This window comes from Mchenga conophoros, linkage group LG12 (genome assembly GCF_057382185.1).
Source record: "Mchenga conophoros isolate Kocher_MC1m ecotype Shallow Benthic linkage group LG12, M_conophoros_male_GT1.1, whole genome shotgun sequence".
In the NCBI taxonomy this organism is placed as follows: Eukaryota; Metazoa; Chordata; class Actinopteri; order Cichliformes; family Cichlidae; genus Mchenga; species Mchenga conophoros.
In genome coordinates, this window is record NC_140537.1 from 39,245,053 (window position 1) to 39,270,691 (window position 25,639).

The window sequence follows — 25,639 nt, forward strand, 5'->3', positions numbered from 1 at the left end:
ATCGGACGAGAGGGGGGCCCGGGAGGAGCTGGGGGACATCCTGGACAGGTCGGGTCTGGACAGGCTAACACACAGAGACCGACAACCATTCGCACTCACACCGTTCATTAACCCAACCCCACTACTTCCATTTGAGAGGAAGCCCAAGTACCTGGAGCGAACCCACACATGAGCAAGCAGGTGACAGTGGGAAGGAAAAACTTTCTGCTGTCTGCTGCCTCAGCTCGCAGCTGCTGCCTGGTGGGGTTCAGGGGAGGAAGACGGGACAAAGACAGACTGTGGAAGAGAGCCAGATAATGATTCAGTGCAGAGAGGTGCATAAACACATAGTGAGTGAAGAAGAAACACCCAGTGCATCATGGGAATCCCCAGCAGCCTTGGATCAGGATTCTGATCTCCTGAGCTGAGGAATCACAGACTTTTGTTTTTAACAGGACATGATGACTGACTGAAGAATGCTGCACACTGATTGGCTAAAGATGTGTCAGTCACATGATGACAGCACTGTCTTTGGGTTCTTTTTACAATTATACTCGTGCATTTTTAATGATGTTTGAGTCTGGGCACAGGTACAGAAGCTTTATCCTGAAACTGTTGGTTCAACTGTGCAAAAGTCTATGCCAACAGTGTTAGATTGTGTGTGTGTGTGTGTGTGTGTGTGTGTGTGTGTGTGTGTGTGTGTGTGTGAGGCCCACTGATGAAGAGCGTCCTCTGAGTTCAGCTGAATGGAGTTTAACAATGCAGGAATGTGTGTGTATGTGTGTGAGGCGGGGGATTTGGACGACTCTCTTTGGTTTCCATAGAAACATGATGTAAGGGCGAGGGGGCGGGGTTCTTCTCCTTTCATTGTGTGAGTATGTGTATGTCCTTTTGTGCTTGCTTTAAAGTTTGTGTGGACTGGCTGGTAGAGAGACCTCACTCGATGGAGGAGTAAGACGAAGAACCCAGCAGCAGAGCGGCGTGACGACTGACGGGGTCGAAGACAGGAAGCTGGAAGTTGGAGGAAGTCTGTAATGTAGAGGTGAGGGAACAGGAGCTTTTGTTCTTCGGGGAGTGTGTGTGTGTGTGTGTGGCCCCTTCGTGACGTTTTCAGAGTCCAGATTGAACCACCTCTGACTTCTCTGATTTTCTCTGCCGCTTTATTGTGGGCTGCCGCAGTTCCCCCGACAGCCTCTGGGTGGAGCTGCAGCCTGGGGCAGATGAACGCAGTGACACTGCTCATTAATGCATTCGTGTGTGTGGCTGTCTTTGTGTTGTAAATGCGATTAGACACTGGCAGCTCTGCTCCTGTTGTTGTTGACCTACTTCTGTAGCTTCACTTTAACCTGAAATCGTCTCCGAGGGCGCACTCGGCTAACTTTACTGTTTCTGCTTCATGTGGAGCGCACACAACCCAACTGCTCAGCTTCATTCTCATTTGCAGGCAACATTTTAAAGATAAATCAGAGTTTAAACACTGCTGCAAACAACACACACACACAAACCTTCATATATACAAATCTACATTTGCTTAAACTATTCTGATTCTGATCTCATGAAGGGGGCCGGTTTTAAACCAAGACATACTATTGCTGAAAGCTGGGGTATAAAAATCACACCGGAAGTGGACTGAAGATCAGAGGAACTGTCCACGTCATGGTCAGCATGTACGAGGAGGTCAGAAGAGGTGCAACAGTGAGAGTCTGCAGCCTTGTGTGAAACATGGCGGAGTCTCCATCGTGGTTCCAGATGCATGTCAGCCAAAGGTGATGGAGATCTTCAAACACACTGCCAGTGCAGTGAAAGCATCCTGAATAGAAACATACGATGGATCAGCCTCCGCAGAGCCCGGACCTCAACATTGCTGAAGCATCGATTCGCTTCTGCCAAGAGGAGTGGTCAAACATCCAAAGCATCGGGTCAGGCTGAAGCTTGCTGAGGGACGTTGAACCAAATGTTAGTGGGGTGTGTTCTTCACTCTGTGTGGATTGCAGAGAAAGTACAATTTTTAAAAAATTAGTATTTCTGTACAATCACTCCACCCTGGTAAAAACAAACATTTCAAAGGAGTGATTAAAAGCCCCAAATCACCCTGACGGTGGTGCTGATAATGAGCGGATGGAAACGTCTGAGCATCACCTTCATGTCATTAGAGAACCTGTGCTGCCTTCCAGGTGTTTGGGTTGTTAACTGTTAGTGTCCGAAAACATGAGGGTGATGGTATATGTTTCACACTGTTTGATGCGAGGGGTGGAGGGGTAGGTGGAGATGGAGGTAAGGATTAATTCACACAGTAAAAAAGGCTGCAGGCCAACTCTGACCTCGTGGGGCTCAAACGGACGTTTTAGCCTTTAAGTCTGAAAAAATGAAATGCAGTATACAGAATACTACAGAGTACTATCTGTCACTTCCTCTGTGTCCAGGTTCACCGCGACAGCCTGAGGAGAACTCCTCCCTCAGCACCTCCCACACCTCCATCATGACGGACAGCCAACACCCAGGCGTGCCTTCCCCCTCGCTCTCTTCAAATGTTCACCACAACGGCAGGATTGGGGGGGCGGTGTCAAAAAGTCCCATGACCCCTGATCAAAATGGTAGTCTGGATCCAGGACCAGAATCCCACAATCCCAGTAAAGTCAGCAGCAGGACGCTGACCTCCACCTCACCCCTGAGGACCCTCAGGACTCTCCGAGGCCTTGTGAGTCCAGCCGGTCCCAGTCCTGAAGGCGGCACCGCCAGACCTCGGGGACAGAGCCTTAGCTCTGCACTCAGCTCCAGAATGAGAATCACGACCCCCAGAAGTAAGGTAACTCTCACCTGCAGTGAAAGACACACCTGAGCTGGTCCCACAAGTCCAGGAGAGACAGGAGCTCCCAGGTGGAGCCAAATCTGAAGGGAGGTGTTGATCAGTCTTTGGGTAGCTTTGATCAGACAGAGGTCTGATGAGACGAGTTAGAACCTAAAAATCTGGATGGACCACATGTGTGGTCAGAGTTACCTCATGTGATTTTTAATAACAGCCTGAATAATTAAAGAGAGGTCACAGATTCAGGGGAGACCCCGATGAATGGATCAAACAGCCTTTTAGCTGTAGCTTATAAAGAATCATCACCTGTCTGAGGTGAAGCTCTGCACCTGGATGAACTCCAATCAAAGACATCTACAGACAGTCAGAAGCAATAGGCTGACATAAGCTGCCTCAGACTCTTCTGGTCTGTAGTATTTGACAAACATTGGTGTGAAACTGCAGATCAAAGTGAAAACTCAACATGCAGTAAAGAGTTTTGGTGATTTTGGAAAGAGCGGAGAGGACAGATGGTGACATCGTGGTGTTCAGATGCTGTCACATTAAGTGTGTTGGAACTCAAATCTTTAACTCAGACTCCTGTTAACCACTTGTAACACCTGTGTTGTTGGTGCAGCGTAGGAGCAGCCAGCAGGGGGAGCCAGAGGCCCTGTTGGACCTGATCCTGGAGTCTCAGTGTCAGAGGCTGGACGACCAGAGAGCCAGCGTCAGCCTGCTGCCCGATCCGGGACCAGCTGCTCTTTGTGGGGCCTGCAGTCCAGATCAACCCCCTGTGCCCAGCCTGGACTTTTACTACATGCTCATACACTACCAGGTCTGTATCTTTACTGGGTTAACTGTTAGCTAAAGATTGGACACACTGGTGTGGTTGGTTGGTGTGGTTTTTACAACACCGGGAGTATCAATGCTCCTGACCAATCAGATTCTTGTGATGTCAGACAGAAATATTAGAAATGCTTTCTTACCTCTAATTTTGAAAACAGAGACCTCCCTAAGTTAGTATTGTTCTTGACTAAAGCAAAGAGAAAAGGTAAATAATAAAGCCTTTGGTTACTTTTGGTTTAGGGTTAGCAGCAACATGTTAGCAACAGATCCTTTGAGTCCTGTAAGCTGCGAGCTGAGGCCTCCTAGACTGGATTTGCTTAGTCTGGGAGATCACACAGATCCCTGATTGAAGGCCAAGTCCGCCCTCAAACTTCATGTGCTCTAAAACATTTCTGAACCTGTTTAGCAGCGTGGCTTATCTTGTTGAAGGGCCACAACCATCAGGGAGCACCATTTCTCTGAAAGGGTGGACACGGCCTGTAACAGTGCTTAGGTAGGCCTGTCACAGTAACATCCACGTGGATGCAGGACACAACTTTTCCCAGCTGAACATCACCCAAAACATCGTGCCGCCTCCTCGGCTCATCTTCTTCCAATCTGGCCTTGTGCTTCCAGGTGTTCCCCAGGTAAGCAGTACACATGCATCTGGGCATCCACATGATGTGTATGCTGACACCTTTCTATCAGAATGGGCCACCCGGTCCAGCCGTCAGTGAACCTGGTTGGTTCTTTGATAGGTTACTGAGCCCTGCAGACCAACCAAAGGGCTGCAGCTTTGGAGACACTCTGACCCAAACTGTCAGACACATTCAAATCCTCTTGTGCATTTTTCTTGCTTTTAACATCACGTCTGAGGACAAAATGTACACCTGCTCCCTGATATATACCACCCACTAACAGGTGGTATGACTGTATTCACTTCACCTGTCAGTGGTCAGAATGGCCCTGTTTGAAGTATCCGACCATTTTCACTCCAGTTCACTCTGATCTATGAGCAATATGATAGTGCAGCTCCTGCATGTGTACGAATGAACAACAAGAAAAATTCGTTTGTACCTCACTATCTGTACACATTGTTTTAACATTAATCAGTAAAGGTGCTGTGGGCAGGACTTGATTTTAGCATTTTCAGTCAAATCTACACTTTACCTGAAGGATGAAAGAGAAGCTCATCAGAACAGATGATGATGCTATGGGGATAAAAAGATTTTATCCATGTTTGTTGTGTTACATTAGCTACCAGACGGGTTATGACCCACGTGAGCTTCTGTCTGTGTCTGCATTTGGGTCCACTCCCACTTACTGACCTCCAGACCCCATGACAAGATGGCTCTCTGTAAGGTGCAAACAAGTACTTTCTGTCAATATGTCACAACAGTGCGGCTGCTCAGGGATGGTCCTGGATCAACACTGATCTCGTCATCAGGAACAGGATAGTGTAGAACAGCCCTCACCTGTCTCTCTGTCTGCAGTCTGACAGGATGGAGGACCAGAGGTGTTCCCTCCCAGACCTGGATGACGTGCTCACTCCGGTTCCTGACGGTCAGGAGAACTTCTTCTCTTTGGTCCAGAGAGTCCAGTCCAGGAGGATGAATGAGCAGCGAGCTTCACTGCTGCTGAGGAATAGTGAGGAGGACCCGGACGCACAATCTGCTAGCTCCTCCCTCCATCATCATCATCATCATCATCATCACTGATGAAGCCCCAAGTCTGATCGGGTGGAGCGACTGAATTCTAGTTCCCTTTAAGGAGTAGCATTTGTTGTTGAGTGTGGCTCTGGCTCCTCAGACTGAAACCAGGACCGCAGTGATCCTGGACTTGGGGCCATGAGGGTTTTCGTCTGCATGTAGGACAAACTGCTGTCAGAAATAATCTTAATTTTTACTAACACACCTGTAACACATGTCACATGATCAGGAATCACAGGTTGGTTTCTGTACGGAAGAAGAAAAAAATGCTTGGATGGACTCTGAGGTTTGATTTGATGTTTGGAAGTTTGTTTTAATCAAACTTAGGGCTGCAAGCACTTCTGTGTGGATGGGTAAGTGGGGCTATGTGGGTGGGGCAAACCCATATTTATCTCACACAGCGCCCGCAGCATATTTGCCCTTCAAGGCTAGTGGGGATGCCGGTGTGGGCTTTCCCACAGGAAACCCACGTTAGTGGCCAAGAGAGGCATGTTTGGTGGGGCAAGCTGAGGTTTGACTGCATTAGAAGGTGAACGTGGGCATCCCTGTGATGCTGGGGTAGGGAAGGTGTAGTAGGGCGTGAGGCGTGGGTGTGAGGTGTGAGGCGTGAGGCGTAGGTGTGGGTGTAAGGTCCTTGGTCTGAGGGGTGGGTGTGGGTCTGAGGTGTGAAGCACGCGTGTCAGTGTGAGGGGCAAATGTAGTGATGGTTAACAAGTTAACGAGAAGTGGTCGAGGTTGAAGAGACTGCTGAAACCCTTGGGGGCGCAGGACACGACTCATTAAGTCACATGACTGGGGGGGGGATGCAAAGCATTCTGGTAGATGTAGTGAAGTTTAGTAACCCATACTTTCAGCTTTAAAAGGACACAGCCTTAATGAGGTCATCATATCCATCAGCTGTTGCTCCTCCCACCACAATGCCGTACAGGAAACAGCTGTTTACTTCCTGTTTGTTCTGTGGTCCCTAACCCAAACTAACGAGGTGACTGAATGCAGACCAACTGACGATGCACTCACTGACCGCATGATAAACACTCTGCATGTAAACGTCACCCTGGACCTGTGAACCTGTGACCTGATCTGTGTCCTGTTTCACCTGTACTCACCTGATTCTGTAGTAACTGCAGAAATGTGACCTTTAACCTCGTGGTGCTGATTTAAATAATCTCTCTAACAAACATCTCAGCTTGTATTTCACTGTCAAACTTTATTCAAACATGCAGCTCACAGACGTGATGTCAGGCTCTCCCACCTGACATGTTTACCAATCACAGGTGTCCGTCTGGAGCTGAAGCCTCTCTGTGACCTCTGACCTCTGTAAGCTGGAAAAGTCTGATCGTAAAGAGAAATGTCACTTCCTGTGTTGGAGGCTTGAATAAAGTTTCATCAGGCTTGATCCTATTTGTCCTCCTCCTTGTTGCCTGGTAACACCTTTCTCACCCTCCCAGTCCCAAAAGCGACGATGGTTCAAATCTGACCAGAGATTTCACATTTCAGTCAGCTGACTGCAGACAAACGAAGCCGCCTCCTGTTGCTGTCTGCAGGCGACCTTTGATCAGGACCACACATGTCCCGATCCAGAATAATTGGATTTGTTCGGAGTGGTGTGACAGCGACGTAGATTTCAATTCAATTGTATTTACACAGCGCCAAATCCCCTTAAGGTGCTTTATATTGCACAGTAGATCGTACAATAATACACACAGAGAAAAACCCAACAATCATATGACCCCCTATGAGCAGCACTTTGGCAACAGTGGGAAGGAAAAACTCCCTTTTAACAGGAAGAAACCTCCAACAGAACCAGGCTCAGGGAGGGGCGGGGCCATCTGCTGTGATTGGTTGGGGTGAGAGAAGGAAGACGGGATAAAGACATGCTGTGGAAGAGAGACAGAGGTTAATAACAGATATGATTCAGTGCAGAGAGGTCTGTTAACACATAGTGAGTGAGAAAGGTGACTGGAAAGGAAACACCCAATGCATCATGGGAATCCCCCAGCAGCCTACACCTATTGCAGCATAACTAAGGGAGGATTCAGGGTCACCTGGTCCAGCCCTAACTATATGCTTTAGCAAAAAGGAAAGTTTGAAGCCTAATCTTGAAAGTAGAGATAGTGTCTGTCTCCTGAATCCAAACTGGAAGCTGGTTCCACAGAAGAGGGGCCTGAAAACTGAAGGCTCTGCCTCCCATTCTACTTTTAAATACTCTAGGAACAACAAGTAGGCCTGCAGAGCGAGAGCGAAGTGCTCTAATAGGGTGATATGGTACTACAAGGTCATTAAGATAAGATGGGGCCTGATTATTTAGTATTATTTAGGCCTTAGTTTTCACCAGAGCTACAGTATCCAGAGTCGTACGTAGTGAAGAGGTAAAATTATTAACAAGATGTAGATCTGGACACCGTGATCATGAAACTCGCAGCTGCTGACAGCCTGAGACAGCCGACGCTATCGTCAAAGACTAATAATATAAAAATAATAATACTAAAACAAACACACTGTTGTGTCCTTTGAGCTTTTTAAAAGACGTTTTGATAAATGCGTTGTTTTAGTAACTCTGAAATAAACTGGTTGTTCCAGCACAGCTTCATCACAACATAAGTGCATTGGTTGTTGTTTTTTTCTCTGCAGCTTATTTTAAGACTTTGATCAGCTCCAAGAGTTGAAACAACAAATGTGTTTCATGCTGAAATAAACTTACTCACAGCCTGCTGCAAACTCAATATTCCAGCCTGGATGAATATCGGATCGGTCCATCTCTACCTCATACATTGGAAACTGCTGTGTAATCATAATTTTACTCGCTGTATCACAGTATAACAAGGAGTGGATGGACAGAGGTCAGTGTTACTCCTAGGGGATATTACTGGATGTATTTCATCAGATGAAAAATTCACATTTGGCGCTTTTGACACTTTTAATCTCTGACTAAATCAGTCTCCAGCTCTGTTTCACATGTATTCAAAGGAACTTGATCACACCCACACTGCTAAACCACTGGTTTAGTTAGTAAACTCTAATGTGCCCTTTGCTTTTGTTTGATTTTAGTTTTTATATATTTTTATTTTTATGGAAGCGCACATGTATTTTACGGAGCGCCTGCTCCTATCAGCTCTTCTTCGTGCACCAATAGAAAAAATTAACCCTCAAACGAATCCGGAAACTCAGAGGGACCGCTTCACTTCCTCCACTGAGCATGTCCATCACTGCGCATGCGCGGCTGCAACACAGGACGTAAACAAGTAGCGCGAGTTCCGCCGTCCGCGTGCATCCGCCAAAGAGCGCGAGTCGGCGAGAATCAAAGTTTAACGGCTGTAAGAGCGCGAGAAAGATCGATCACACCAGATCAGGTAGGAGCACTTCCGTTTTCTTTCTTTAAGGTTAGCGTTAAATTGAACTCGCCCTGACCCCTAACCCTCAGTGTGACCGGTTCGGTTTTTACAGAGTAAGAGCTCTTTAGTGACGTCACATATGAGCGCCAGGTTGGTTTCAGCGGCGAATTCGCGATGCAGCTCGAGCTCGTCTTTTGTCTGAGGCGGGTTGACCCCTGACCCCGCTGCCGTAGTCTCCTCTCAGGTAGACGGCAGCTGATCAGCTGATCGTGTTCCACGCGCTGCTGGGGTCGTCACACCTGAGCGACCCCGGACACGGAGTTTAGGAAGAACGCTAGCTACCGGCCGATACCGTGGCTTCTTAGCTGTAACAGAGTTTGACCCGTGAGCCGATTACACGCAACCACGACAGCCACAGCGCAGCAGTTTGTGTGACTGTTGTAAACATGTACACGCGTGTCACAGCTGTGAGCACAGGACAGATCACGTGTTTGTGCTCTGTGACGTCATCTGACCCTACCTGCTCCTCCTCCTTTGAACAGAAGGCCACTCTTCTCTTTTTCTCACTGGGCTCGAGGAAAAGAGGTTAGGGAGAGCAGATGGTTTTGGAAGATGCCCGAGGAGGAAGAGGAGGAATGCTGAGGGGCTCCTGGTTGTGGGAGGAGTTACCTACAGGTTGGGTGCTGAGGGAACCAGCTGAGAAGTTGTTTCCTCTGCACAGTGAACAGGAGACAAGGAGGCTTGATGGAGAAATGAGGAAGTATAGGAAAGCATTCAGAGGAAGAATAGAGGGAGTTGCAGAGGTGAAGGAGTACAGTGAGGAGTATAGAGAGCTGTGTGGTTAATCTCAGAGGACGTGATGTCACAGCTGAATAAAAGCACCCTGAATCCTGGTGTGAATCGACGACACACGTCACAGATTGAACCGCTCACACTGAGCTGCACTTTGGTGTGGACGACGTGCCAAAGGCTGTAACTGCTGCAGTGTGCACGCTGTGTCGTTCTGTGGTGCATTATGGGCAGTCTCCGTCTCTCACTGAGCACGTTCCTCTGACTGGCCAGCTCGGACAACATCCGCCTGTCTGACGCCACTTTAAACCAGCTGAAGGGGGTCTAGATGTGTCCTGACTGTCGGTTGGAGCTGATTGAGTCTTGCCGGGTGGAAGCCACAGGTGGGGGCCGTCCTTGGGGGCTCCGTGGTGGTGATACGTGAAGCTCTGACTCGTTATCGGGTTTTCTGCTGATTGATAATGTTTCTGATCGCTGTTACGGCCTGACGACGTGCGCACACCCTCTCTAATGAAGTCACGTGATCTGAAGCCAGACAGACGAGCGTCTCTTCCTGCGGTGAGGAGATCATATCACAGGTGAAGCACACCTGGTCGCTGTCACATGTGAGCTTGGACACTTTGATAATGAATGTTGGCTGGGGCGCTCCGAGACACACAGGTGATGTTAGAGCCGTTTCAAAATGTGTTGTCTGAGCGGCAATACCCGTTGTTCAGGAGAATCCTGCAGCGGCTTCCTGCGCCCTGGCAGCGGGCGTAAAGTGAAGTGGCCGGGTACACCTCCCCCACTGAAGCCTCGCCTGTGCCAGGCGGTCAGCTCACACCTGTGTCCTGTTTATTTGTCCTGATTGGCCACACCTGACCTGACCTTCCTCTTCTTCTTCTGCAGCTTCTGTCACAAACTGACCTGCAGCATCGAGCCATCGCCTCCTCCTGTTGCTCCTCCCATCATGACACCTCCATCATCCTGTGAGAAGAAGAAGAGGAGGCGCGCAGAGGGCGAGGAGTCGCCTGCTCCCATCGACATCGACACTCCTGAGAGAGGAGAGAAGGAGGAGGAGGAACTGTTCAGTCCTCCCGCTGAAGAGGAACGGGTGAGCAGGAAGGAGAAGAAAAAGAAGAGACGAGAGGAGGAGAAGGTGTTCAGCTCGCCTGCTGAAGATGGACAGGTGAACGGGGAGGAGGAGGAAACCAGCGAGGGGAAGAAGAAGAAGAAGAAGAAGAAGAAAAATAAGAGAAGAGCGGAGGAAGAGGAGGTGTTCAGTTCTCCTTTTTCTTCTGCTGAAGATGCACATGTGAATGGGGAGAAGGAGGAGAAAGAGCAGAGGGGGGACAAACAGGAGGAAACCAGCGAGGCAGAGAGGAAGAAAGAGGAGGAACCGGGTCCCTCGTCTCCTGGTCTGGGTGAACAGCTGAGCAGGAAGGAGAAGAAGAAAAAGAGAAAAAAGAGGAGAGAAGAGGAGGAGGAAGAACTGTTGGCTCCTCCCTCACCTCCTACTGGGGATGAAAAGGTGAGCAGGGAGAAGAAAAGGAAGAAAAAACAGGAGGACAAAGAGCCAGAAAAGAGAAAGGAGGAGAAGGAGGTGTTCTGTTCTCCTCATGGACAGGTGAGCAGAAAAGAGGAGAAGAGCAGCGAGGGAGGAAAGAAGAAAAAGAAAGAGGAAGTGACATCACAGGAAAGGGAGCCTTACAGCGAGACTAAACAAAAGAAGAAGGCGGCGCGCATGGCGAGTGTAGCCACAGCAACAGCAAATGCACATGTGTCGGTTCAAACAGTCAAGAACAGGTTGAAGGAGGAGAGGGGAAGTGAAAGTGTGCAGGAAGTGACATCATGTAATGGAGAGAAGGCAACGAAGAATGTAAATCCTGCAAAGAGGCAGAGAGGTGCAGCGGGGGGTCACGGGGAGGAGGAGAAGAAGAAGAGGAGAACGGAGGCGGCAGCTGATCCTGAAGAGTGAGTTCATAAAGTTCATGTTAACGAGACGTCAGTGAACACAACACAGAAAGATCAGAGACTGAACAAAGCTGGGGAGCCGTGACACCTTACCACCTGCGGCTCCGCACGCTCAGACAGGAAGCAGCGTGGACGCAAAGCTCCTCATGCGGCGTCCATCTTTGTTGTCTCTGCTTTTATGATGATGTCAGCTGATGATGATGATGATGTCATGTGCTTCAGGTTTGACCATAAGTTGTTGGAGGAACTTCAGGAATTTGTTCCTCATGTGAAGAAGAAATCTGCCGATCAGATCAACAAGCTGCTGCGGTACGACTTGGCACGCTTCAAGGCCTTCAAAAAGAAAGGTAACGCTGCTGCAGACGCCACCAGCAGGAAGGTACGAGCACTGCGCATTAACCCTGTGAATGCCTGTCTTCCTCCAGGTGTGTCTCTGCGCTGGGGGCGGTACTCTCAGCTTGAGAACCAGCAAATCGAACAGAACGTGGCCGACTTCTTGGCTCTGACGGGAATCAGCTCAGCGGAGCAGCTTCTGTTTCCTCACAGGTTCAAAGAGCAGGAGCTGGAGATCAGGAGGCTGAAAGCACAGCATCACTTCCTGGAGAACATCGGTACGTAACCAATGCAGAACGACGTTGGGTTCACTTTTATTTATACAGTGCCTAATTGCAACAACAGTCACCTCAGGGCGCGTTTCATATAAACTTCATATATATATATATATATATATATATATTAGGGGTGCAACGATACACAAAATTCACGGTTCGGTTCGATACTTTGGTGTCACGGTTCGATATTTTTTCGATACAAAAAAAATGTTCATGCCTTTTTAATTTGTCATTTATTAAAATTATAAATATATATTTTAACTCAAAAGTACAGTTTTTAAATTTAACCCTAACCAGGTTAGAGCTGGGTGATAGAACGATAACGATATGTATCGCGATATAACTTTTACTCGATAGAGAAATTAAACTATCGCGATAGACCTCGCCGCTCTTGTCCTCTTAAAAAAAAAAAAAAAAAAAAAGGTCAGCCAATCCAAATTAAGCAGCGCAGAGCCGAACCAATCACAGCCGCAGCGTCACGTCGCGTGACTTGTTACGTACAGCACAAGTGCCAAGCCGCACGTGTGTTTGTTTGGGAAGCAGCCAGCGGGTAATGGAGGAAATGAGTGTGCCGACTAGAAAAATCAACCGAGCGTGACCGAAGAGAAAACAGATGATGGTTGCAATGCCGGAGAGATTGTCGAACGGAAGAGCCATAGAAGCTCCGTAGTGTGAAGGTATTTCGGCTATTTCAAGTCTGACAAAAAACAGAGTAGCGTGCACTGTAAATGTGCCGAAAGCAAGTCTGGAAATACAATAAACTGGTGCATGCGTCACACTGTGCGCCGCGTTATTGTTTCGGTGAAATGAATTTCTACAATACTGTTACTGTTAATTCTACTCTCTGCAGTGTTTAAATGCTTACATATACACACAGTTACTGTCCCTCCACACATACGACTCGGTTCTGCTTCTATGCCCCAGCTTTGTTTACTTTTTCCCACCGAGGCTTCTAGACTTCTGATTGGCCAACATTTCTGCACGGTTAGGAATCTAGCGCCACCTGCTGCTTTGGCATGTTCATAGCAGCGTTTTCCTTCATTTCTGCCTTTATGTGTGGACGGGATTATTTTTTTAAAACGAAAACGGAAAATCTCCGTTTTCAAAAATACCCGTGTACGTGTGGACGTAGCCTCAGTCTCTGACTGGAAGCGCTAATTCTTCATTCGGCTTTTGTCAGACTAAAGTAACTGTTAAAACTGTTTGAAAAGCTCAGCTATACAACAAGGAGAGATTGAGAATTTCCTTTTAGTTCTCAGTTTATTTGATATTGACAAAAGTTAGTCAGTTTTGTCTGATCTTCTGTAAAACAAACTAAGATTTATTTTTAGAATTAATATTTTGTTTCTAAGTGGAATTGACAGTTTAGTCTGTTTTGAAACTTAAACGCTTTAGCGGCTGCCTTTTGTGTAGTTTGCAATATTTGCCTTTATTTATCTGAAAAAGTCTCATGTTCCTTAAGTACATCTACCCTGTTGAACTTATTATGGGAAATAAATATTTAAATAAAAACAAGCTGCTGATTATTTCACATTTTACTTGTGAGCAACGGCACATTTAAATCTTACAAATATAGTTATTTGGCTGATATCGTGATAGATATCGTTATCGCCTGAAATTAAAAAAACATATCGTGATATGAAAAAATCTCATATCGCCCAGCTCTAATCCAGGTCATCGTAGTCAAATATAAATCCTGCTGCTTTTACACACGCACTCACATAAGCTCAGCGATTCTCTGCGCGATCAACCTCTCACATGTTTAAGCTGCGGGAGATTTCACTTGTCATGTTTGCATAGTAAGCTAACGATTAATAAGACGATGTCAGAGGAATTGGTGCACAAATTATCATCACTCACAGATCAGTGCTGTCGCTCTCTATACACAGTTCGCACGATTGCAAAGTGAAAGCAAAAAACAAGCGCAAATTCAAACGCGATTTCAATATGTCACATATTGACAGTGGCTCACCGATGCCAATGACATAATTACCCAGCTACATTTCTGAAAGAATGCAAAAGCATTGACATATATTTTTCCTACAATAGCCCGACGGGCAGGGCAGAGATAGATTTTGGTAGCCCGACTGAAAAAATCGCTAGCTCCGGGACGTCGGGCTAGCGATATTGCAAGCCCTGTATCTGATTGAGGAATCATGCATCTTTGGAAAAGAGAGTTTATTACAGAGAAATGTCTCTTTCCAAAATAAAAGCTATACTATCCGCTTCTTCTGGGCTATATTCTCAGCAGCATAAGGAGAATCATGTGCTAACAGCTGTCTAAATGACTCGGCTAAAGTTAGTAGCATGCTTGTTGTATTTGTCTTTGCACTAGGATGATGTCGGTGTAAATGTGCAGTCATATTCGTTGTGTTCCCACTAGTGCTTTCAGGTTAATCTCGTTGAAATGACCTTAACACCACAACACGGCAAATCTCCGTTAACGAGCTACCGCCGATCGCCCCGTGCATGGGGCTAGACGGCCAACACGTTAACGAGCTAACTGCGCTAGCACACTAGCTCCCACCCATGTAATTGAGCATTGCGTGGCACATCCAACATACTGTTTTACTTTAGTCCATGACGCGCTTACCTTCAGGGTCATACGTCACATGAAAACCAAAATAGTTCCAAACGCCAGATCTGAATGAGGGTGGGGGAGGTGCCCTGCGCTCTTCCTTCTGACGATGCTGTCTGTGTTGAGCGCTCAGTGGATCTGCGCTCGACAGTGCAGCCTAGGCGGAGTAGTCGAACACAGATTCACTGAGCGCTCAACACAGACAGCATCGTCAGAAGGAAAGTTGATAAAATAAATTACAAATGTTGTATTGTTCGATACATATGCGTACCGAACCGAAAGCACTGTATCGAACGGTTCAATATCGATACGAATATCGTTGCACCCCTAATATATATATATATATATATATACACACACACACAAATACACTGGAGTTTCCTCCAGTGTCCTGTTATATTTTAGACAGCAAGGAGCAGATGGCCGAGTTTATTAAACTCCACGAGACAGCGGTGACGCTAATCTGAAGGCTGGACCGTCCCATTTCACAGCCGTTTACTTCCAGCCTGCCCGACCTTCTGAGGACCCGGCCCACGTAGACCGCGAAGGCCGGGTCCTCAGGAGGATGCAGCCCATGAATTTGAACACAACTAGAGGTTAATAACAGATATGATTCAATGCAGAGAGGTCTATTAACACATAGTGAGTGAGAAAGGTGACTGGAAAGGAATCACCCAGTGCATCATGGGAATCCCCGGCAGCCTACGTCTATTGCAGCATAACTGTCAATAGAAAATTGTATTTAGTAGTCAGTATAATCTTTTAATAATATAAGTTTACATATGGTAGTGATAGGATGTGCGATCCTTAATAGTCTGCAAAAGCTTTGCGTGCATTCCAGAGTGCTCTGGCATTCACATCCACATCCTGGGAGCATGGGAGAGGTCGTACCTTCTCTTATTGTTTTACGGTAGGATTAACGTAGCTATGTCAGTCTTAGTCTAAGTGCCCTTTTTTACATATAGATGAACTGTTTCCAGATTTTCCAGACCAGCAGGTTAAGGGAAGTCGTTTGTGGGGTCACACTCTGACACACAAACATACATACACACCTCCACATTCCAATGTAAGGAACAAACGCCCACTAAAGTATAAATAAAGACCAGGGCAGTCTCAGAGCTGCGAGTCTCTGATCCTCACTCTTGTGCGTGCACTCTGGTGACTGCCCTTCCTAGCAAGAAAACTGTGTGTTTCTCCTCTCTGATTCTCAGCTGAAGAAGTGTTTTAGAATATATCTCTTAACAATAACTAAGGGAGGATTCAGGGTCACCTGGTCCAGCCCTAACTATATGCTTTAGCAAAAAGGAAAGTTTGAAGCCTAATCTTGAAAGTAGAGATAGTGTCTGTCTCCTGAATCCAAACTGGAAGCTGGTTCCACAGAAGAGGGGCCTGAAAACTGAAGGCTCTGCCTCCCATTCTACTTTTAAATACTCTAGGAACAACAAGTAGGCCTGCAGAGCGAGAGCGAAGTGCTCTAATAGGGTGATATGGTACTACAAGGTCATTAAGATAAGATGGGGCCTGATTATTTAAGACCTTGTATGTGAGGAGCAGGATGTTGAATTCTGGATTTAACAGGAAGCCAAAACAGGAGAAATCTGCTCTCTCTTTCTAGTCCCTGTCAGGACTCTTGCTGCAGCATTTTGGATCAGCTGAAGGCTTTTCAGGGAGTTTTTAGGACTTCCTGATAATAATGAATTACAGTCGTCCAGCCTGGAAGTAATAAATGCATGAACTAGTTTTTCAGCTTCACTCTGAGACAGGATATTTCTAACTTTAGAGATGTTGCACAAATGGAAGAAAGCAGTCTTACATATTTGTTTAATATGTGCGTTGAAGGACATGTCCTGGTCAAAAATGACTCCAAGGTTCCTCACAGAGTTACTGGAGGCCAAGGTAATGCCATCCAGAGTAAGAATCTGCTTAGATACCATATTTCTAAGCTTTTCAGGGCCGAGTACAATAACCTCAGTTTGATCTGAATTAAGAAGCAGAAAGTTAGCGGCCATCCAGGTCTTTATGTCTTTAAGACATTCCTGCAGTTTAACTCATTGGTGTGTGTTATCTGGCTTCATGGACAGATAGAGCTGGGTGTCATCTGCATAGCAGTGTAAATGTATGCTATGTCTTCTAATGATGCTGCCTAAGGGAAGCATGTATAATGTAAACAGAATTGGTCCTAGCACTGAACCCTGTGGAACTCCATAATTAAGTCTTGCTGTGATTTTAAAATCAGTGATCCCAGTATGACCTTTGATCTTCTTGTCTGTCTGCAGCTGAGGGGATTCCTCGGACATGTGATCAGGTTTACGTCAGAGCCAAGAAGATTTTTGATGAGAGGAATAACATGGGAAGGTCAGAGGTCACGTTGCATGTTCATGGGTTTATGTTTGACTCGTTAACCTGACGGTCACCTGACACAATTTGGGTGTGTTCATTCAGGTTTTCTGAGGATGAGCTATGCTCTCTCACAAAGTTGCAGAAGCTCCACGGCAACGACTGGAAGAGAATCTCAGAGAAGATGGACCGCAGCATCTACTCGCTGGAGAAACGCTTCAACACCATTGGTGAGCTTCCCTGTGACCCCTAACCTCTGAACTCCACTGTGGTCAATCACAGACTGTACTTAGACGACTTGGTCAGATATCTTTAGTGACTTGTTTTAATTTTTTAAAGTAAACGACCCCCATGCTTATTTTGAAAGTTCATTTGTTGGGCTGATCTGGTTGCTGTCGTGGCGCCGAGTCAGAATTCTGCAGATTTGTTCCAGCTGCTCATTGTGACCTGAGACGGAGCAGGTTATTGATCGGTTATTGATCTGTAGAACAGATTTCTCTGCTCAGCCGTGAAAATGCTCTCCTGTCTGTGCGCTCACACCCAGCTCAGGGTCGCGGTACCTGGACTGCAGAGGAAGAGTTGCGCCTTTGGCAGGCTGTCAGGGCTCACCTGGAGATGCTGGTCCAGCAGAGCCCTGCAGGTCTGAGCCGAAACCAGCTGTGCAACAACCTGCCCTGGAAGAGGATCAGCGAGCAGGTGGAGACCCGGTCCTGGATCCAGTGTCGTCTCAAGTGGTCGGTGCTCCTCTGCTCACGTGAACCAGACCGGTACATTCCACGCCAGCAGCGGATCCTCGGGTATAACTCAGGTGTTGGTGTTTTCCAGGTTCTACCTGCTGAAGTCTAAGCTGTCCTCAAAGGGAGTGTTCAACCGAGGTGCCGAGGGGTACGCCGCAAAAATCCACCTCATCAACACGTGAGTGACGCGAACCCATCAGAGCATTCGCTGATCAGCCAATGAGAATGCAGGACAAACCTCCGGTCATGATGGACATCACTGTGTGTGTGTGTGTGTGTGTGTGTGTGTGTGTGTGTGTGTGTGTGTGTGTTCAGGCTCTATAACATGCATGTGGACGACGCAGCGGACATCGACTGGGACGAGGTGGCTGGACTCATCGGGTGAGGTCAAACTAGTATTAAGTACACAATAGACTGTACTACAGGCAGTATTGTGGTGTCACACCTGTGTGTGTGTTTCAGGACTGTGACGCCGATGTGTGTGCAGAAGATGTTTTACAGGTTGAAGGTTTCCAGAGTTCCAAACTGGACGAGTTTGTCGTACGCAGGTGAGCAGCTCGAGCTTGGTGTGTGTTCCACTTCCTGTTTGTGTCGCACTGTCAGATTAAACCAGAGTGTAGCTTTGATCATGTGACCCGAGTGTCGGGTCACATGACCTCAGCTGTTTGTGTGCAGTGTGTTTCCGACCACACAAACACGAGGACACGCCGAATCTGTTCTCCAAAACCAAACCACACAAACAAGTCGTGTCATGTCGAGCATCGAAGAAACCTCCAACCGGAGCACACCTGAGACAGCCCGACCCCTCTGAAGTCTTCTTACCTGTTCGATCACAATGGTAACTAAACTGCTCACCTGGTCAGGAGCAGCTGCGCTGTAGTGCAGCTCAAACTGAGCGGACAGACAGGCGATGAGCACCCCGGGCGTTACTCAGACTGGGGCTCAAACAAAGCCTGGATGTGTGGTCCTTGCATTTAGTACACCCCTCAGATTTCCCAGTTTTCATTGAGCACCTGGATGCTACATGCAAGCTCTCAGGTTCAGTTGTTCAGAGTAATTCAGGTTTAAGTGTCGTGTTCAGGTGAGCCTGCAGTAATCTGTAATCGCCTGTCTCTCAGAGATCATCGACTTCCTACAGAGCAGAGCCGTCCCTGTCCTGGAGGAGAGACTGAAGAAGTGTGAGCCCCAGGAGGCGCAGGAAGAGGAGGAGAAGGAGAGACTTTATCAGCTCTCTGACATCTTCTCAGAGCTCAGTGACGACGTGGAGCTGGACAACAGCTGACCTGCAGCCAATCAACATGTGGTGTCCCCATGGACAGACTTTATAAAAACACTTTGAAATCGGGACAGGGAGTGGGTTAAAAAAAGACTTTTATTTTGAAGGTGCAGATGCTTTGTAACATTAAATAAAATTGTTTTGGTATGTTGTGTGTTTGTTCGATCAGAAGCAATGCTCACACTGATAGTTCACAAATAATTAAGTTCATAAACGTTCGAACGTTATTGATCTGTGATTAAAGGAAGTCTGAAGCAGAGGATTGTGGGTAATGCAGCTCATCTGTCAGCGATGGCCCGTACGCCGCCGGCGGTCCTCTTCATGATGTTTGGCACAAACAGGAGTCCTGACATGCGCTCGATGGTTTCTATGGGAACCAGGAAACGCTCCAGAGGAACCTGCTCGCTGATAGGTTCGTTTGGTAACACGTACGAACGGAGCTCCACCCCCTTGCCGTCCGCTTGCTCCAGGATCAGCACCTGAGGGCACATGGGACAGGAGAACTTATCGCCAGCTGACGGGCAGGAGTGCTGACACCATCCGGTGGGTGGCCCTCACCTTAAAGAAGTGTGTCGGCACGGCGACGTGGTTTCGTCCTATCACTTGATATCGAACGTAGAGTTTCCCGTCAGCCTCTTGCCTGAAACACGCACCTGACAATGTCATTCCCAAGCCCCTCCCCTCAGTCATCACAGAAGGATGGGCAGCAGGTTACCTGGGCAGGTAGAGCGGGCCAGTGCAGACGTAGACGTTGAGGTAGCGTTTGGTGAGGGAGCGGCAGAGTTTCTCCAGGTTGTTCCAGGTGTTCTGGTTCAGGTGAGGGTTCTGCTCACAAACACCAGAGATCCATAGAATCAATCAGGTAATCAATACTCTGGATGAGCCTGTCCAGGTAAAAAGTCTCACCTGTGGAGCCACGTTGCTCAGGTAGAACGTGTCGTCCATGGCTTTCTGGCTCCACTTGTGGTTGGCTGCTGCGGCCAGGTGGCCCCTGTCGAACCCGCTCCCCTTGTAGTCGGCATTGGTCGCTCGGTGGAAAACATGAACGCTGCCAATGAATGTAAACAGATGTTACACGTTAAGAATTCAAACAACTTCACAGGTAGAGAAGAACGTCCTTCACCTGTCGCCTCGTTAACCTGCACGGACCACAATTTTCAAGCAAGGAAAGTTGGGGTCACGGTGTTTATCTGCAGCTCTGCTCGCACAGTTGGATTTTTACAGCATCTCAATAAGAGCTGCAGAAAGGCGAGTCCAGCTCGCACCTCATGAGGGCCGGTTCTGGCCCACGTGCCCTGTGTTTGACAGCCCGGTGGGAGAACACTGATGTGAACATGAACTTTACCTGCCCTGTTCCTGTCGCACCTGTCATCCTCTTTGAACTCGCAGTACTTCCTGTCTGACAGTCCGCTCAGGGAGGCGGGGTTTAGCCGCTCTATTACCCAGGCTGCAGTACGCGTGCGGGGGTCGTAGGAGGTGACGTAGGATTCTCTGGTCTTGATGTTGCCCAGTGAGGGGAAGCCATACTTCATCACAGCTCCTGAGCTACCTGGACTCACCTAGACACAGAGACACACTCAATCAGCCAATCGGGAACACAGAGACTCCTCCCACTAATTGATCAATAATCCAGAGTATATGGAAGTCTTCTTCCTCAGTGTTTTTATGGACTCACACACCTGAAGGAGCTGCTGCAGCATCGACATGAACAGCGTGCAGCAGATGGTGTAAGTGTTCCTTCTAACTGCATTTTGATACATTCCTAGTTTTATGAGCAGCTGTTAAAGTCACAGCTGGAGCCTGAGTGAATAAAAACTACTTCCTGTTGAGTTGCTGCATGAAGCATGCCGTATGAGCCCAGTGATCATTGATGTCCTTTGTTATGTTACAGCTTCATGTTTGCTTCAGGTCAGCTAGGATCAGTGATGATGGAGGAAATGCAGTCGCAGGGCGGAGGAAACGAGTTCCACAGCAGCCAGATAGAAGAACATACCATGGATTTCATTTTTTTTACCCAGTGAGCCAAATGATTGTGACGTGACAGTCACAGGAGGATGTGCTGTCAGCAGTAGCGGTTTTTGATATGGGCGGTTGCCCGCGGCGGCATCACGGGCATCGGCAAAAAAGAAAAAATAAAGTTGCTCGTACTCATGCTGCCCCGACATCAGCCAGCGCATATTGGGAATGGCAGAGGCACCGATCGGTTTTCTATCACCTATTTGCTGGGAGTAAGAGCGCCCTCCGTTTGCGAGGTGCGCCTGCTGCTTGCGGCGGAGTCTCTGGCTGGCTGGAGCAGCGTCTAATAACCAACTCGCAAAATAAAACAAAGCAACAAACACAAAAACACCAGACATCATGATACAAACTTATAATTTGCACCGATGTTTCTTCATAATTCTATACACGAAAAGTGAGCGCGAGAGCCCTCGGTGCGCCTGCGCGGTGCTGAAGTCAAAGTAAACTTTATTGTCATCTCCGCTACAGACAGTCCAGCATATAGAGACGAGACGACGAGGCTGCAGTTACAGCAGTGCAAGTAAACAAACAATAAATATAAGAAGAGTTAGAAAATAAATTTACACTTTAGGACTCGGAGTAAAGGATCAATAACAAATTTATAATTAAGCTTGACGATTTAAAGTCTCACACACGACCCTTTGAAAGGGGAGGGGCCGGCTGCTTCCAAATAGAGCACATTTCATTCAGCATGTTGTAAATCCAAGCCCATCATGTATTCATGATTTGAATCCTGGGTTGTGTGAAATCCCAGAAATAAACCCTCGACAAAGTAAATCTGTGAACTAAGGTGTAGGTCTAGGTTATGTTGTGGTGACCCTTGAGTTGGGGGATTTGTGTTCATACTGAAGAGCAAAATTAAAACCAATGTAAGATGGACAAGAAAAGTTCAAAGCCATCGGGTGCTCAGTTTAGAAAATAGAGAAAAGAAGAGAAACAAGCAACAGATCCAGGTAAGCAGATGTGTGATTGGATAATGGCAGGTCATCCTGAAACAATCAGAATCAGAATACTTTATTAATCCCTAAGGAAATTATGTGGATTACAGTTGCTCCAAGAAGAAATGGTAAAAATATTAACAGTAACAGACTAAACTCCAAACAATACATTATGTTACAGATTTTACACGTTTAAGAAACAGCACTAATATATACAGATCACTCAATTCTAAATATCAAGGATTAACAGAGGTGATGATAAATAAATATCAAGAAAATTGACAAGAATATTCCAGAGTAGAAAAGAGCGTGTGTAAAAAGGCTGTAGCTGTTGCAGTGTTCACAGTGTGTTAGGTGGAGGAGTTGTACAGGGAGATGGCCACAGGCAGGAATGATTCCTGTGTCGTTCAGTGGTGCATTGTGGGTAATCTCAGTCTCTGAGTGTGCTCCTGTCACTAGCCAGCATGTCATGGAGTAGGTGGGAGGTATTATCCATGATTGTCCTTATCTTGGACAACATCTGCCTCTCAGACACCACCCTAACGGAGTTCAGCTCCATCCTCCTCACAACATTACTGGGCTTGTGGTTCAGTGGTTCACTCAACCTGCTGCCTCTGTATACAACAACAGCATAGAGGATAGTACTGTCCAAAACAGAGATGCCAGAGGGAGTGTTCGCCCAGGCCGCAATACAGGCTAGAACCGCCACTGGCTGTTACCGACATACAGCAGCAGGGTCTGTCAGTGAGAACCAGCAGAGAGACTCAGCGGCTCCAGTGTGAGCTCAGGCTCGAGTGTTCGCTGTGAAAACAGCAGCTCCGATAAATGAGAGGAGGCTGAAGGAGAGCCGGTCTGCTGTGGGTCTCACAAACAGCTAAAGTGAGATGCGCGCTTTGTAGTCAGTCTCCTGCAAGTTGTAGTTTTTAACACTTCGGAGATCCGGCGTCACGTCGTTAAGCAGAGACGTTAAGCGTCTCCTAACTTGTTTTCCTCATCGGGTCAAGGAAACAATGTTAGGAAAACTAGATAGAAGACACTTTTGGAGCACACACAAGCAAATGCCGGAAGTCTATGACCTCACGCACACTCACCTGCAGCTCTGATGCCTGCACCGTCGGGACTCCCGGTACCGGGATGACCGGAACCCGGCTCATCAGGCCGGCTCCCCCCTCCTCACGCCAGCCTCCGGCGCTCAACAGACGGCTCGCCGCCGCTCCGAGTCCCGCTCCGAACACCAAGGTCGCCCCGGTCCGCCACATGCTGCCGGGTCAGCTGCTGGTGACGCGCTGTGATGACGTCACAGGAATGTATTTAATAAGCGTCTACCTGTCTGTGTGTGTGCAGCAACATTTCGTGTCCACATATTTCACTTTCAGTGATTTTTGTGCCAAATATGTACAACAAAGTCCTAAATTATGTGATTGTTTGCCATTCTTTAAACATAAATCAAATGCAAATTAAATATTATTTATTACACACCTTTTTGTTGACACACCCTCAATTTTAATTTCATTGCGTCCCACAGTCAGTGTTGGAAAGTAACAGAGTACATGAACCACCGTTACCTATTTAAAATACAAAATATGAGTAACTGTATTCTGTTACCGTTTAAAAAGGTGGTATTCAGAATACAGTTACTTTGTTGAAATAAAGGATTACACGGCGGTCTTTTCCCGTTTCATATGTTCGGCTATGCCCTCTCTGTTTTTGGTTTCCATGCCGGTGGAAACCCAAACAAAACACGCATTAAGAGGCTCCAATGTCTGTGTCTCAATCTCACGGCCCACGTCACCTCTACATGTGGCCGCATACTGACATGAAGAAATATTTTTAAAAATTACTGTTCAAAAAATGACTTAATAAGAAGGCAACAGGCAGAGTGTTACAGGCATCGCCCTGAAGAATGTAGCCTCGTGGGCAGTGTAGTCCAGCTGTAAGTAAGCTATTAAGACTCGACTGTACGCTGTGTTCCTGTTTCCTCTGAAACAATAAGCTCCGTTGGAGTCTTTCAACGCCTCTCTCTGTCTCTCGCTAGCAAAGTCGACCCAGACAACAAAGTAAAGCTAGTTTTCAGCTACGAGCCCGACACGAACCCGACGTATTAGCCAGAGGTCCCTTTACTACGGTTCAGAGCCGCGGACCTGTTTTATATGGTGAGTGACAGGAGAACGGCGGCTAAGCTGTCATCCCTGTTGGACAACATCTCCCACCCCATGCAGCAGACTGTGACAGCACTGAGCAGCTCCTTCAGTGGGAGACTGCGGCACCCACGGTGTGGGACGGAGAGATTTCGCAGGTCTTTCCTCCCCACTGCTGTCAGACTCCATAATAAAGACTTTAACTGATCAAGCACACACATCCATACATATGCAATAATACTAAGTGCAATAATCCTTTCTGTCATCGTTGTATTTTTACTCAGTTGTATATAGTATTTGTATTTGTATTCTATTTTTTATCTTATTGTATATTTATTTTATTTTATTCTACTGTATATAGTATATTATTTTATTCTATTCTGTACAGTTGTGTACTGTATTTATTCTTATTGTATTCTAATTTTTGCCTCATAACTTTTGCACTGTCCACTTCCTGCTGTGACAAAACAAATTTCCCACGTGTGGGACTAATAAAGGTTATCTTATCTTATCTTATCTTATACGCGCCGAATAGTTTTCTATACGAGATCGCTGCAAAAAGTGCAGCCTTACCTAATGTCCACCTACTGTTACTCATTATATTAAGATTTAAACATCTAGCTGGTATTGGTGTGGAGAGTAACCTTCAGTAATAGTAATAAATCACACAGCAATAGGACATTCATGTAGTTGTAAAAAACAAGGTAATATATTAAGTAATCCAAAGTATTCAGAATACGTTACTCTCATTGAGTAATGCAGGGGCGTTTTTAGCCCATTTTTTATGAATCAAAGTACCCCCAAAGATTTCTTACTTTTTTTGACAATATTTGCTGTTTGTGTGTCACACTACTAAAAGTATAAAAAGCATACAGTACTTGGTTGAGACGTAACACTTTAACAACAAAAGTATAGAGCCTCCCAAAATGGTTTGTTCCAGCTCTGCCCTGCTCTGGCTCTAGCATCCTTTCTGCCAGAGCGATGGCGGCTGAGACGCAGCGGAGCGGATGTGTGAGTGCCTGGCTTAAAACAGGACATGCTAGCTGCATTTAGCCTTCAGTTACTCTTATATCGTTAGGTAGGAGTCAGGCCATGTTTCTTTTTAGCTGAAAAACATTACACCCAGCTAACCTGCAGTATTGAAAACGTGTTTTCTGACAATGTTTGCTGACCTACAATCCGTCCTGCTCTGTAGTAAAATCAGAAACATTTGACCGTCCTGTTGCTCCCATTGAAATTTATACAGCCTTTTTAAAAGCTAAAACTTAACATTGTCAGTAGCCTGCTGTTGTTACTACTGTCCTGTTTGGAATGGAAGGAGAGAAGCTGCTTATTTTGTCCTATTTGCATGTGCCGGTATTAAGCCCAAGGTACTAACTAGCTAACTGACTGGATGCTAATTAGCCTTATAACTCCTGTTGTCTCTCTCTATAATTTATATTAATATTAATATTTTGTACATTTGTATATCATAAGGACTCCTCTATTTTTGGAGTGTATTTTTATGTGTCTGTATTATATTACACATACACATTAAAAGTGAATCCCTGTCCAAAAATGCACTCAGTTTACTTTTTACTCACTATGAGCATCATTCATTATTCTTCCCCACTTATTAAGGTTAGGATATGTATTT

The 25,639-nt window shown here is 46.7% G+C and overlaps 3 protein-coding genes across 5 annotated transcripts; 2 read left to right on the forward strand and 1 right to left on the reverse strand.

The window, feature by feature from the left end:
- The first annotated feature begins 867 nt into the window (after nucleotides 1-867).
- LOC146563370 (uncharacterized) lies at nucleotides 868-6,694 on the forward strand. Its single transcript, XM_085295801.1, has 4 exons — nucleotides 868-1,021; nucleotides 2,403-2,785; nucleotides 3,402-3,599; nucleotides 5,083-6,694. Exons 2-4 carry the CDS (start codon nucleotides 2,459-2,461, stop codon nucleotides 5,305-5,307), a joined length of 750 nt encoding a protein of 249 aa, XP_085151927.1. The 5' UTR covers nucleotides 868-1,021; nucleotides 2,403-2,458; the 3' UTR covers nucleotides 5,308-6,694.
- A 1,787-nt stretch (nucleotides 6,695-8,481) lies between these two features.
- On the forward strand, nucleotides 8,482-19,058 carry LOC146563371 (uncharacterized). 3 transcript variants are annotated; one of them, XM_085295797.1, is made up of 11 exons: nucleotides 8,482-8,648; nucleotides 10,308-11,372; nucleotides 11,595-11,719; nucleotides 11,798-11,983; nucleotides 16,838-16,916; nucleotides 17,004-17,128; nucleotides 17,443-17,632; nucleotides 17,724-17,813; nucleotides 17,951-18,016; nucleotides 18,098-18,183; nucleotides 18,754-19,058. In XM_085295797.1, the coding sequence occupies exons 2-11, from the start codon at nucleotides 10,369-10,371 to the stop codon at nucleotides 18,915-18,917; spliced, it is 2,115 nt and encodes a 704-aa protein (XP_085151923.1). In that variant the 5' UTR covers nucleotides 8,482-8,648; nucleotides 10,308-10,368; the 3' UTR covers nucleotides 18,918-19,058. The 3 variants fall into 3 exon arrangements, with proteins under 3 accessions (XP_085151923.1, XP_085151922.1, XP_085151924.1); XM_085295796.1 differs by lacking the exon at nucleotides 8,482-8,648 and adding an exon at nucleotides 8,706-9,997; XM_085295798.1 differs by lacking the exon at nucleotides 8,482-8,648 and adding an exon at nucleotides 8,708-9,977.
- endog (endonuclease G) lies at nucleotides 18,989-23,162 on the reverse strand. Its single transcript, XM_085295800.1, has 6 exons — nucleotides 22,957-23,162; nucleotides 20,277-20,470; nucleotides 19,818-19,959; nucleotides 19,627-19,736; nucleotides 19,470-19,551; nucleotides 18,989-19,390 (listed from the first exon to the last, which is right to left on the reverse strand). Exons 1-6 carry the CDS (start codon nucleotides 23,122-23,124, stop codon nucleotides 19,190-19,192), a joined length of 897 nt encoding a protein of 298 aa, XP_085151926.1. The 5' UTR covers nucleotides 23,125-23,162; the 3' UTR covers nucleotides 18,989-19,189.
- Between the last annotated feature and the right edge of the window lie 2,477 nt (nucleotides 23,163-25,639).